General features: G+C 66.8%; 1 protein-coding gene across 1 annotated transcript in view; it reads right to left on the bottom strand.

The window, feature by feature from the left end:
• Positions 1-2,042: 2,042 nt before the first annotated feature.
• The window catches only part of UNC13A (unc-13 homolog A), a 37,110-nt gene continuing 25,843 nt past the window's right edge, over positions 2,043-13,309 (bottom strand). The window contains exons 34-46 of the mRNA XM_067312593.1: positions 12,956-13,044; positions 12,619-12,771; positions 12,291-12,414; positions 10,383-10,388; positions 8,681-8,719; positions 7,385-7,414; positions 6,019-6,075; positions 5,798-5,878; positions 5,486-5,633; positions 4,362-4,418; positions 3,029-3,121; positions 2,787-2,946; positions 2,043-2,331 (exon numbers count right to left, since the gene is read on the bottom strand). Coding sequence (XP_067168694.1) covers positions 2,043-2,331; positions 2,787-2,946; positions 3,029-3,121; positions 4,362-4,418; positions 5,486-5,633; positions 5,798-5,878; positions 6,019-6,075; positions 7,385-7,414; positions 8,681-8,719; positions 10,383-10,388; positions 12,291-12,414; positions 12,619-12,771; positions 12,956-13,044 — 1,326 coding nt within the window. The remainder of the gene's footprint in view (positions 2,332-2,786; positions 2,947-3,028; positions 3,122-4,361; positions 4,419-5,485; positions 5,634-5,797; positions 5,879-6,018; positions 6,076-7,384; positions 7,415-8,680; positions 8,720-10,382; positions 10,389-12,290; positions 12,415-12,618; positions 12,772-12,955; positions 13,045-13,309) is intronic.

Here is a 13,309-nt window from a genome sequence, read left to right as displayed (position 1 = left end):
TGGGGCTCTGTCCCCAGGTCATGGCTGTGGGGTGGAGGTGTCACAGGTGGGTCTGTGGGCACATGCAGCCCTGGAGGCAGTGGGGCATGCTGGTGTGAAATGGGGTGGTATTGGCTGGAGTTAGAGGCTGGTGCACATGAGCTCTGCTCACTTGTGAGCCAGCAGGACAGCTCAGCTCGATCCCCTTTAACTCCTCTGCTGAAGGTCTTGGCCTTGCAGGGGCTCAGTGCATTCAGGACCATCCCTTTTCCCTGGAGCTGGTGCTCTGGGCAGAGCTGCTCCTCTGGGCTCTTTATCAGTGGTGTAACCTCAGCTGTGAGAGCTTTGGCTTTGGAGACCTTCCCTTCAAAACCAAGCTTCCCCTGCTCAGCTCAGCTGGGGGGGTAAGGGATTCCCTTGGGTGCCTGTCCTCCCTTGCCCTGCAGCACCCCTGGACACAGTGAAGGGTGTGCTTTTTAATGTCAGTTATAATAAAATATTTTTACAGAGCCCAAAAAAGTCAAAATAGTGCAAAACATCTCACTGTCATGCATCCATGGTTGTCCCCGCTGGCGGCGCCGGGCGGGTATTTACAGACACACGGGCATCGTCGACAAATGTGCTACATGAGCAGAGTTGGTCGGTTCAATCACATGCCGAACAGGACGTCTCGGGGGGGGGGCACGCGGGGAAGGGGGGGGCCGGTGCGCGGCGGGCCGAGGTCGGCGTGTGCAGGGGCCGAGGGCTGAGCCCCAGCCCGGCCGCCCCGGAGCAGCAGTTAGAAAAAGGGGTGTAAACATTGAACGGAAACGAGAGTGAACAGCTAAACCCTTTGGTCCCAGGCGAATCCTATAGAAAAAGGGCCGGAAAGAGGGGACAGGCTGGGATACCCTGTTTCGGGAGGGGGGGTAGAGGTATATTGGCTTCAGGGTTAAATCGGGCCTCCCTCTGCCCTAGCGGGGAGCAGCCCCGCTAGCTGGGGGCTGTCGCCGTCACCCGGCGTCACCGCGCTCCCCGGGCACCCGCACGAGACACGCACACCACTGGTCACGGGGGGAATGACAGCAAATGGGAAATGGGGGGTGGGGGGGGGGAGCCTCCGGGCTTGGGGAGGGGGGGGGGTCTTGCTTGTGCCGCGGAGGTCCCTTGGGTGCCGCTGGGACCTTGCAATGAGCAGGGCTGGCCCGGCGGGTCCCGGCTAGCTAGAGCCGAGGGAGACGGGTCCCTCGTGCCGGGACGCACCCGGCCCTCGCCCCCCCTCCGGCTATGGCACCCCGGAGCTGCATCCCCTTGCAGGGAGGGGGACGGCAACGGGGGCAGGCAAGGAAGATGGGAAGAGGGGATCCGGGCCGGGGGAGGGGGGGGGCCACGGAGTCCCCATAGCCCTTCCGCGCTGTGGCCGCGGGTGCGGGACACGTCCGCGTCCCCCTGCCCCGGCTATGTACAGCTATTTACATATGTACAGAGCGCTGGGCCCCGCTCGGGGGGGGGGGGGGACGCGGCCCCCGCTCTGCCCGCCGGCGACATGGGGCGATCGCTCCGTGCCAGGCGCTTCCCAGCACCATCCCGCGTCCCTCGTCCCGGCGGGCCGAGACCCCCCCCCACCCCCATACCCACCCCGGTGCCTTCCTCGCGATGCTGCATGGGGTTAGGGGGCTCCGCGGGCTGCGGATGCGCCGTTAGGGTCCCCCCCACCCCAGGCACGCGGCGAAGGGGCAGATCTGCCCCATCGGCCATGCTGGGGGCTGGTCCGGCCCTGCGTCCCCCTCACTCAGCCCAGCCTGCCCGCTTCCCGTCGGGATGGGTCGGGGACGGGGGGAAGCATGTGGCTTGGCCATGCCCTGCATTGCCAGGCCAAAGGGGGGGGGGCTGTGCATGGCACCCGCATCCCCCCTCCGCGGTGCTGCCCGGGCCGGGGCTCGCCGGGTGCCGTGGGGACGGGAAGGAGGGCTCCTCCATCCCGGCTGGTCCGTATGGCTTATCCATGGCTGGAGGATGCTGTAGAAAAGGGGCCGGGAGATGGAGGGGTGGGGGGGGGGCCAGGGCGGCGGGGAGGGGGGGGTTTAACCGCTGCCCTCCTCGGCGGAGCGCGTGTCCGACTTGAGCTTGACGAACTCCTTGGCCACCTCGTCGTTGTTGCGCTGCGAGAGGATGCGGAGCACGGTGAGGCCGGTGTCGTCCATGTGGATGCGGCGGCCCAGGGGCAGCCAGCAGGCGCAGCCGGGCCGCTGCAGCACGTCGCGCAGCTGCAGCACGGCCAGGCCCACCGTGCGGTCCTCCCGCGCGAAGCAGTAGTCCTTGACGCACACCTGCAGCTCGTAGCACTCGGGGCCCGTCTCGGTGCCCAGCGTGCTGCGGTTTTGGGGGGGGGGAACACAAGGCACGGGCGGCGTTGGTGCGGCGCCGGGCACCTCCGGCAAGCAGCCGGCTCCGAGGCACCGCCGGAGCCGGGGAGCGGGACGGCGGCAGGATCGGGCCCGTCCCTATGCCAATGTGGGGTCACCCCTTGGGCCCCCCAGGGTGCTGGGACCCCTCAACAGGGCTGTTTCGAGGGAAACCTGAGTCATCGAAACATCCCCCCCCCCCAAATGCCTATTTTTTCCAATCCCTGCTTTCCCTAGGCACCTTTTGCCAATGAAAAAACATCAAAACGATCCCTTGGGGGGGAAAAAAAAAAAACAGGCATTTTCGGTGCTGCCACATCCCCGGAGGATGCTGGGCTGCAGCGTCCTTGTACCCCAGGGACATGGGACCCCCCCAGGACGTGGCTGACCTCCCCCCCGGCCCCGCGCCGTGCTGCCACTCACAACTGGAAGCTCTCGTTGTACTTGGGGGCCCAGCTGTTGTTCTTGGACTTGGTGGCGAATTTCCTCTTCTTGTCGCTCAGGTGGGGCCCGATGATGTTGACCTCGATGAAGGGCCGGAAGATGCCCGACGTTTGCCACTTGAGGTCGTTGGCGGCCACCACTGCGAGGAAGAGGATGGTGAGGGGCGGGGGGGGGCAGCTCGGCAGCCAGCCGCCCCCGGCGTCCCGGCCCACGGCGCCCACCTTTGACGGTGACCTTGTGCTCGCCGGTGCCGGGGTGGGTGAAGAGCTCCACGTGGATGGACACCTCGCCGACGGGATCGTCCACGCCGGAGCCTGCGTGGCGGAGGGAGGACGCGTGAGCGCGAGCCCCCTGCCCAACGCCAACCCCACCAGAGGAGGCAGGTCACCGGGCAGGGTGGCATCGAGCGTGGCCCGAGGTGCCCCGCGGCAGCCCGGCTCGCCGCAGCGCTGGGATGTCACCCTGCTCCTCCTCCTCCTCCTCCTCCTCCTCCTCCCTGCCCCACGTCTGCTGGCCCTGGGGCAGAGCCCCCTCGCCCGGGTGGCAGCGGGCAGGGACGGTGGCAGGTCCCGGTCCCTGCAGCTGGTTGTCACCGCTCAGCGCAAGGATGGGGACGTGTTGTGCGGCACCCGGGGGTGTAGCTGCTCTTTGCACCGTGCCCCAGGCTCTGCACCGGGCAGCAGGGACCCGAATGCGACCTCGTCCCACCGGGCAGCCACGGCTCCACCAGGGACTTTGCCCTCTCCCAGGTGCCCTCCGTCTCGGGGGCCACACCAAGCCCTGCGCCCCCTCCCCACACACCCAGCCTGGGGGCACTCGGGGGACCTGCGCCCAGCAGCAGCCCCCCAGCGCAGCCCCCCGCGCCCAGCGCCGTGCATGCACCCACGGGTGAAGGAGGGGTGCAAGGCAGAACGACAGGCTCAGTGGCTCGAACGGGACAAGTCAGGCCAAGGGGATCGAACCAAGAGCAGCAAAAAGCTCCGCGCTGGGGAACGGGGCAGGGAAAAGACGGTGGGGGGGGGAGGAAATAACACCAGGAAGGAGGACACGTCCCCACATGTCACATTGTGGAGCTCAGCACAGGGACGCCAGGGTGGGCGAAGGGGGGGGATGCACTTTGCCGAGGCGTCCCCGAAGCTTCGCTCTCCATCCTCCAGCCCCTCTACCCCCCCCCCCCCCGAGGGGCACCCCCATTCCCCCCCCCCATCGCTGCCACATGCTGAGCCGAAATGGAGGCGATGGAAGGGGGGGGGGGGGGTGTCTTGGTGCCGAGGCCAAGCATGGGTGCAGTCCCGCTGCGATGGAGACCAAGCGGGGGCCGGCGGGCCCGGGGTGCCGCGGTTTAATTTAAGGCCCGGCTGCCCAAACCGGGACTCTGCGTCTGTGGGGCTGACGGATTCGGCTCTGCCTGGCTTGGGGAAGGGGGGAAACCCGCTTTTGGGGGGGGGGGGGGGTCACCCCGCAGCCCGGCCCGCGGTGCCGGGACTGTTACTAGCCCAGGCCGACGGTGGCAGGCAGGGTGCCGGGGGTGGGAGGGGGGAGCGTTACACCTACCCTTCTCAGGATAAATTTCTTCACTAAGGGTAAACCTAATACCTTTTCCACCATGAACTAGCAGGAAGGCGAGAGAGAAAGACGGAGACACGGGGCAAAAAATGGAAGAAGAGAGAGAAAAAGAGAGAGGGAGAGAGAGAGACACGGTGTGCGTGAGGGGAGGAAAGAGCGAAAAAGAGAGGGAGGAGAAAACAGAAAGAGAAAGAGAGAAATCAGATATCGCAGACAGACGCACGGCCGAGCATCCACACGACACTGCAGCGACACGGAAGCGCCGGGCACGGAGAGGAGCCCCCCCCCCCCCCCATCCCCCCCCAACCAGGGGTCCTGGAGGGGGCCGGAGAGCACCCATGGGTGCAGCCGGGGCACCCCGGGGACGGCAACACGGCTGGCACAGACAGGACGAACGCCCCTTCGCGGGGCCGCACAGAGAGCGGACGCAAGCCCAGCGCCGAGACGCAGACAAGCCCGGGCAAGGGGGGGGGTGGGGGGGGGGGGGCTGGCACCTGGCAGGGGGCCACGTGTGGGGGCCCGTGACCTGTCACCGGGCAGCTCTGCACCCTCCTCCAAACTGGAGATGCCAAGGGACACATTGAGGGGTGGCAGCTAAACCTCTGGGGGTGGATTTGGCCCTGGAGGGTGCTCAGCACCCTTGGAGCAAGGGGAGCGCTGAAGAAGCACCCGCGCCCCACGGCCGTGCCCAGCGCGTGGCCTGCAGCCGGGGTGCTCAGCGCCCCCGCCACGGACCCTCTCGCTGTGCCTGGATCCGGCCGGTTCCCGTGAAAGCGGCCGGCTCAAATCCTCCGCATCCGGGGCTGCCCGAGGCGGCCAGCTCAGCGGCAGAGGTCCAAGGTGCTGCTGTTGCACCAACATGTGGTGCAAACCATTGGGGGGGGGGGGGGGGGGCCAAAAACCCCTTTCCAACCCCCCCCCCCCCCGCACCCCATCCTGCACACCGCGCCGTGGCGGGGACCTCTGACACCCAGCCTGGGACCCCCCCCCCAGCCCCACCACGACGGGCTCCTTGCGGAAACCTCAGCGGCGGAGCGGCCGTACTCCCGGCGCGGGGGCCGGGGCGGCGGGGGCGGGATGGGGATGGGGGGGGCCGGGGCGGCACATCCTACCCTGCGAAGCCTGAGTCTGCACGAAGGTTTTGATGAGGAGGTCGGTGGCCTGCGTGTAGAGGGACAGGGCGTAACGCAGCGACTGCAGGTCGGGGCTCTTCTCCAGGAAGGTCTTCTTCAGCCCCACACCGCCGGCGTGGAAGTATTGCTGGAAGGAGGGACGGACGCCGGGTCTCAGCGCCTCCGCCGGGAGCTCCCTGGGGCCCCCCCCGGTGTGGCAGGGTCCGTGCCACCGGACTGGCAGCCAGTGACGTCCCCGCGAAGCCCATCGGGCCACCCGCACGGGTGCCGTGCCCAGGGAGGCGTCCTCACCTTGATGGTGTCCAGAGCCAGCTCCACCACGGCGCACTGCTTGGGCGTCAGGCTCTTGGCTTCCTCCCGCACCATGTGGTCCTGCAAGGCACAAATCCTGCTCTCAGAGCCAGCGGGGCATCGGGGCGGCCGGGACAGCGTGCCGAGACCCGTGCCCAGCTCCCTGTGCTCCGGCTGTGCCGCTCGCGACGGTGTGCACACCGGGCACCCTCAGCCCTTACCTTCAGCTTGGAGAGTTGGCCCAGCTCCTTGGCGGCGTTGAAAATCATCTGGGTGCCCTGCGGAGAGCGAAGAGAAGGGAACGGCCCCGGTGAGCGAGCCGGCCGCGGGCAAGGCTGTGCGGGTGCACGGGGCCGGACCCGGAGCTGCGCCGGGCCGGGAGATCGCTGCAGCGCCGTAGGGGCTCCCCTCGCCCCCCCCCCAAGGCGCCGGAGATGGGGGGCTCCCGTGGGTCGTAGCCCCCGGGTGCCAGGTGCTGCCCGGTGGCCCAAGAGCTGTGCCAAGCTGGAGAGCGCTGGTCCATCATCCCCCCCCCCCCCCCCCCCCGGTCCCAGCACAGATTTGCAGCTGGGGGGGGGGGTCGGGGACCCCAGGGCAGGACCTCAGAGCATCCGTGAGCCTGCGACCAGGGACCTCGCGCCCCGGTCAGCACCAGCAGCTCCCACTCTAGGGTCCCATCCTGCTCCCGCCGGTGCCCGCAGGCCTGGCGCCCGCTCCTGTGTCCAGCGGAGCCTGGCACGGCACAGGGACACCGGGGACCCTGGATGGAAACCGGTCCCCGACCCGCAAGAGCAAACGCAGCAGGGAGGGAAGGCAGGGGGAGGCCAAACCGCGGGGAGGGAGCCAGCGGAGCAGCCCCGGCCCCCGGCTGGCGGTGCCACTGCCCGAGCGATACGGCCCCCCCCCCCCCCCCGCCATCTGTCCCCAAAGAGGTGCCCAAGGAAGGGCGAGCGGCCCCTCAGCACCCTCGCAGATGCCGCCCCAGCTCAGCGGAGCCCCTCGCTGCCGGACGGGGCTTGGCGTCGGCGCGGCACCCGCAGACCCGGCGCTTGGGGCCGGGTGACGCAGCCCCCCCCCCCCCCCCCCGCAAGGCTCAGCACCCCCCCTCCCCGCTCCGGCAGCCCTCCGCGGGCTGAGCACCAGCCCAGGCCCTGCGGTGCACAGGGCAAACTGGGCAAACTGGGGCAGAGCCAGCATCTCCCCTCTGCATCCCCCCCCCCCCCCGACCAGTATGTCCAGTCCCTCCCAGCAATGCACAAGCCCTAACCCTCTAACCGCTATGCAGCCCCCCCCCCCCCCCCCGTGCAGGGACCTGTCCCCACGTACCCTCACGTTTGTGCACCCCCATTAACCCTTTCCTTCCTGCCCCCCCCCATTCCCATTAACCCCTCCCTTGCTGGTCCCAGTACGCCCCAGCCGGTCAGCAGGCTGGGAGCCGGGGACGCGGGTGTCCCTCGAACGGAGCCCGATGGGACACGGTACAGAGCCGGGACCCCCCCCAACCCTGCAGAGCACGGGACAACGGACGGGGAGGAGGCAAGAGCAGGGAACAGAGGCAAGTGGGGAGGAGAAGAGCCGTGTCCTTACTTCAGTGTGACTGGGCAGCTTCACCCTGCTCTGGAAAGAGAACAGCAAGGGACAGTTACTGGTGGCCCTGGCAGCGGCCAGCCACAGCCTCGGGGCCCCCCGCGTCCCCCCCGGCCACGCAGGGTCCGGCCCTGCGATCTCCGCCGGCCCCAGCGCCGGGCTGGGCCCAGTCTGCTGGTGGCACTGGTTTGGCACCGGTTCGCACCTGCGAAGGTTCAGCCCAGTGCGTTTGCTAGTGTTAATCTTCCCGCCCGTCGCCCTTCTGAATACCTGTGATGAGTGTGCCAGGTCTCTGCTGCTATCAACCCGGAGGCGGGCTTGCTCCCCGCCTTGGCTGACTCCCGGGAAATAGCAGCAGGCAGAGAAAAGCAGTTTGCTCGGGAGCACTCGGCAAACTGGGGGGCGGGGGGGGAGGGGGCAGAAGCCAGGCGTCCTGGGCACCCTCGCTGCTCCTATCGCAGCATGGGGTGAGCCAAGGGCATCGCCCAGCCGGGCTCTGGAGCTGCTCTTCCCAGGATCTAGGTCTTGGGACTAGGCAGCTGGGAAGAAAAGCCCTTCTGGCTGGAACGGCTTTCCTGAGCACCCGGGGAGGAGATGGGGGCACCCGGGAAGGTGATGGGGAGCACCAGGATGAGCGTCTGGATGGAGGCAGAGCTTGGATGCCCGACCTGCCTGGAGAAACCCTTCCAGCAGGTTTGGGGGCTCAGTCACCCTTGCTGGGGCATGTGCTGGTGGGAAGCAGGCTTGGAGATCCAGGGGATCTCTGTGGCCACACGGCTCCTACACACACACACACACACACGCACCCCTGCGGGTGTCACCTCTTATGGGGGACGATGGGATGGGTTTGGGGACGGGCTCGTGCCGTGCTCAGCCTGCAGAGGACCAACTCCACGGGCACCCCGGGGAGCGGTGGGGCCCCGTCCCTGTGCTGCTGCAGCCGCTCGCCCGGCGGGATCCTGAGCTGCCCTTGCCCAGCTCCGTGGCTCAGCGTCCCCCACACATACCCGGACACCCCCACACCACCGTCCCGTCCCATCCCGTTCCCCCCCCGCCACGAAACACAGACCCGGGTCACCGTGCCCCCAGCCCGCACGCAGGCAACACGGCCCGGACAACACGGCACACCTCGACACGACAACACGCCACGCAGGCAACGGCACATCCAGACAACACGACAGAGGAAGCACGGACAAGCCCGGACCCCCCCGGCCCGCGCCGGCTGGCTCTGCCCCGGTGGGGGCGCGGGGGCGGCCGCGGGGCGGTGACACACGCAGGAGCCCACGGGCTATTTACCTTCTCTGTCCCCTTGCCATGTTTTCTCAAGAGCGTGCCCTGTAGAAGCAATGTCAGAGGTTGAGCGGCGGCGTGGCGGGGGGCAGCGCGTGCCGGGACTCGGGGAGGGGCGGGGGGGGCACGCGGGGCGGTAGCCGCGGGCTAGCGGCAAAGATGCTGCCGAGCTCCTAATGCCGAGGATGCAGGTGCTGCAGGTGACCGGCGCCGGAGCTGCTCCCGACGGGCGCTGGTGGCCCCGGCGAGGGCGTTTTGCACGCGGGGTGCAGAGCTCCAGGCCTGGTGATGGCCCTGCACTGATGGTTTGGGGGGGGGGGGGGGACAAGTTTAAAATGGGGCAAGAAGTGCCACATTGGGGTTTCTAACCAGCCTCTTGGGGTGTCTGAGGCACGGTTGAACAAACAGCACCTTTAGGGCTATGGGTGCGGGGGGGGGGGGGGGTCCCTGGGGGTGTTCTGCCCCAGAGGGAAACTGAGGCACACAGTGCTGGGGGGGCAGGAGGATCCCTCACCCCACAGCACTGGGACCCCCCCTGGGGCCGGGCAGAGCTGCCACCGTCCCCACTGCTCCAGTGGCCGTGGGAACAGCAGTCCCGGCTCTGCCTGACGCAGGGGCAGGAGACAGCCCGGCACAGATGAAGGGGACCTGGGCTGGACGCAGCACCCACGTCGGGTGCCCACAAGGTCTGGGGGGTGTCGCCGGGGTCTTTCCAAATGCCGCTCTTTGAAATTAAAGGTGTTGGGGCAAAGAGGGACGTACGTTTGTCCCCTGCAGGGACCAGGGAAGCGAGTGCCTGGGTGCCCAGCGCCGCTGCTCCTCTCTGGGAAGGTGCCAGCGGTCTCAGGGTGCTCAGATCAGGGGAGGGTGGGATTAGGGGTCGGAAGCAGCCCTTCCCACGCCCCGCAGGGCACGAGCACACTGCCACAGACCGAGCAGAAGACAACGGAAGGAAACCCCTCGGTCAAAGCCGTGCAAGGAACCAGCAGCAGCGCTGAGAAGGGGACCCAGGAGTCCGGGCTCCCAGTCACGTCTCCCAACCAGGGAAAAGCCTCACAGCTCCTGCTGGCAAGCTGCAGCCCTCGATCACCGAACAACCTCAGGCAGGGACCTCCGTGTCCCAGCGAGATGCTCTTCACCAAAGGCTGGGAAAACCTCTGCCCTCAGCAATCCCCCCCCCCCTTCCTCCCGGCATGGCCATAACCCGGCCACTGCTCCATAGGGAAACTGAGGCACGCCGGGCCAGGAATAGCAGCCCCATCTGCCTGGCATATGTTGCTCCCCTTCCTGTGTTTCTAATGAGCTCTCTTCCCCCGCGTCACGGAGCAAGACGACGGGATCAGCCTGGATTTGGCCGGCCCTGAACAGGTGGCACTGCCCCAGTCACATCCCCACTGCTGCCCCCACGTCTCCATCCCTCCCAGCCCATCGCTGACCCCGCACCCCAGCGAATCCAGCCGCCCGAGCGCCTCCAGGACCCTTCCACCCCCCTGCCCAGCACGGGGCCGCGGGCAGGCTCCCTGCCAGGAGCCGGAGCCGGTGCCAAGCGGGCAGCAAGAGGACGAGGGGGCCACAGAGGTGAAGTGAGTCGGGAGGCGGAGGAGGGCGAGGGGAGGGCACGGGTAGCCACACAAGACAAGAACCGGCGAGGTCAGGACCGACACACAGCGGACAGACAGACAGACAGACAGGGAGCTGCCGTACTTACAATCATCTGCCATTGAGAGGCGAGCAGAGCAATTGGAGAGAACAACCATCACATGAGTGTCGCGTCCCTCCGCCAACCCCCCGGCTGCCCCCAGGCCAGCCCCAGCCCCAGTCGCCCTCCCCGCCGGCCCGGGACCAGCAGAGCCATGAGGGCATCCCACGCTCAGAGCTGACACCGGGCACCGAAGCGCTCCAAGCCCATGTCCTGCTGCCGGCATCTCTGATTTCCATGGCACCGAAGTGGTCCCATCCCACCCCTCCTGGTCCTTCCCAGCTGGATGGCTGTGTCAGGGTGGCTCGTAGCCCAGCGCAGGGCAACGCGCTGGGATGAGCCCTGCTGATACCCGCCCCGCTCGAGGGAGGTTGCGGATGCAGAGCAGAAGCCTGCTCAACCTGCTCAATGTGCTGCTCCAGCACCCGGTCTCCAGCTGGCTCGGCCCATCTGCAGGTCAGAGCCTGAAGACAGACCCCCCCCCCCCCCCCCCCCCAGTTGGGCACTGCCCTGCAGCAAGACCAGCCTCCAGCAAGAAACTCCAAAAAATTGGGAAAAATTGCCCAGCAGCATTTTAAACCATCCACACATCCATGTGAGCCTCCTCTCCCCACAGCACAGGGCTTGCTGCCTCCAGGGCACGGCACGGCCACACGTGGCAGGGAAGGGACAGGGACCAGGGTTGGGATGGGGACCCAGCAGGGCTGAGGTCCTCGCTAGCACTGGAGCTTTGACCGTATCAGCTGAGATCACACAGTCCCAGCCGGGAGCGATGCCGTTACGGGAGAGCCCCGTGCCCTTGCTCCCCACAGGGCTGGCCCGAGCTTGTTCTGGGCTGGGGCAAGGTGCAAGCTGGTGGTGGCAAAGCTGGGCCACCTCGCTGCCGAGGGCTGGAGAGAAACAGCCTGTGTCATGTCATCCCTTACACACACAGTGTGAGAAGCCTCATGGCCCTGGGGGACCGGGAGAGGTGACACAGAAGCTGGCAGCTCCGGGGATTCCTTGTTAGAGCCCATCCAGGAGTCCTGGATCCCAGCTCCATGACAGCGACAAAAGCCACCGAGAGTGACAGGGAGAGGGACAGCTGTATGGCCAGCCCAGAGCCTTTGGTGTCAGTGGTCTCAGTGGAGGGGGACCTTCCCCTTCCCTGCTAGACCCCAGAGAACAGAAGCCCCCCACCAAAAGCCATTGGGATGGGCGGTGGTGGCCGCCCCATGAAGCCTTGGGGTGCATTGCTACATCCAGGAGCACAGAGACCCACAGCAATGCGAGACGGAGCCTCGAAGCCTTTAGAAAGCCTCTCTCCAAGGAATGATGATTCCCTGGGCTTTACTCTGCCCCCAGGTCTTTCTGGACCCATTCAAGCCATGAGCAAGGGTTCAGCCCCAACTCAGGGAAACTGTCCCCATCCCCGCATCATCCCTGAGCCTGGAGAAGCCAGTCCCTGTTCCTTGGAGCAATCCCAGCCCCGTGGTGAGGCTGATGTGCCACAGTTCAAGGCATGCCAAGAGTCACCGGATTTACCTCCTGGCGCAGGGCCCATGCCCACAGCCCGGTGCTGAAGAGGCATGGCATGGGATGCTGCGCCAGTAGCTTGAAGGGGAAGGACGGAGAGGAAAGGATCAATTTCCCCCTCCTGGTGCCACGATGGGGGTGGCAGGAGGGTGACAGTCCTTTGGTGAGATCAGCTGGATCACACTGGGCACCCAGCTTGAGCACGGACCTTTCCCTCCTCCATCTCTTCCCCGGCCATGAGCTGGGGAGGCAAGCGAAGCCCCCATGTCCTCAGCAGCCAACAAGGGCTCCAGCCAGTGATGTCCCTCATAGGCCACTCACACATGGGGCACAGCCTGAGATCAGCCACCTGCAGCTCAGCTCCAGGGTCCCCCATCCTGGTCCCTGTCCCCCAGCACTCACCGTCTGGTCGGTGAGCGGGGGCAGGACAATGGTCTTCTCCATCGTGTTCATCACCAGCTTCCAGAGCTCCTTCAGCACCCGCTTCAGCACTGTCTTCTCGCAGATCTTGGCAAAGAGGGTCAGGCTGCAGAGAGGGGATGGGGCTGAAGGTCTGAGCGCGGCACACCTGATGCCACCCTTTGCTTGGCTGCACCAAGGGCCCCAACCGTCCCTGTGGGATACTGGGACACGTCAGCCCTGCCTGGGTCCCCATCGTTCCCAGGGTGGCTTGGGGCAGCCCAGCTATCACAGGAGTTCTCATACAGACACTGTCATCCCCCACACTCACTTGCTGTCCAGGAGGTCCATGATGGGCTGCAGGACGTTGTCAGCATCCTGCGCGACGCTGCTGCAGGTGCTGGCGGGGACGTTGCCGGTGCCTTTCACCTGGCCCAGGATGTCGCCCATCTGCTTCACGCACTCCTCGATGTGCGGCTGGAAGCTGGGGGCCACAACGCCCGGAGGGCTCAGCATCCCACAGGCACACAGCCATGCTGCAGGGCCACCTGGGACCTGCCTGGCCTTGGCTCAGCTGAGCAGAGCCCCTGGCCTGGCCCCAGCTGCAGCTCTTAGACCCCCAAGAGCTCTCCCTGCCCAACAGCCCTCGTCCCCTTGCCTGGAGGTACCTGGTGGCGAAGATTCGGCTCAGCTCATCCAGGACGTTGTTGAGTTTCACCTGCAGCTCCTTGAGAATATCACTGGCTTCTGTGTCCAGCTGGAGAAAGGGGACAGGTTGGAGGAGACATCAGGGTCCCTCACCCAAGCCTGGGGCGTCTCTGCACCCCACAAGCACCACTGGGTAGGACAAAGCCCATCCCTGGTCCAACCTAGTGGGAGATCAGGGTGCCATGGGGTGGGACAGGGTGATCCATGCAGGCATGAAATGGGAGGAAAATGGGGTCTGCTCCAGCGCTGCAGAACTGGGGAAGGGACTGTCCCCAGGGAGACAGGACAGGGCTCCCCCCCAGGGACTCCCAATA

The sequence above is a fragment of the Apteryx mantelli genome, chromosome 30 (genome assembly GCF_036417845.1).
Source record: "Apteryx mantelli isolate bAptMan1 chromosome 30, bAptMan1.hap1, whole genome shotgun sequence".
NCBI classification, from domain to species: Eukaryota; Metazoa; Chordata; class Aves; order Apterygiformes; family Apterygidae; genus Apteryx; species Apteryx mantelli.
This window is presented reverse-complemented; position numbering and strand designations above follow the sequence as displayed.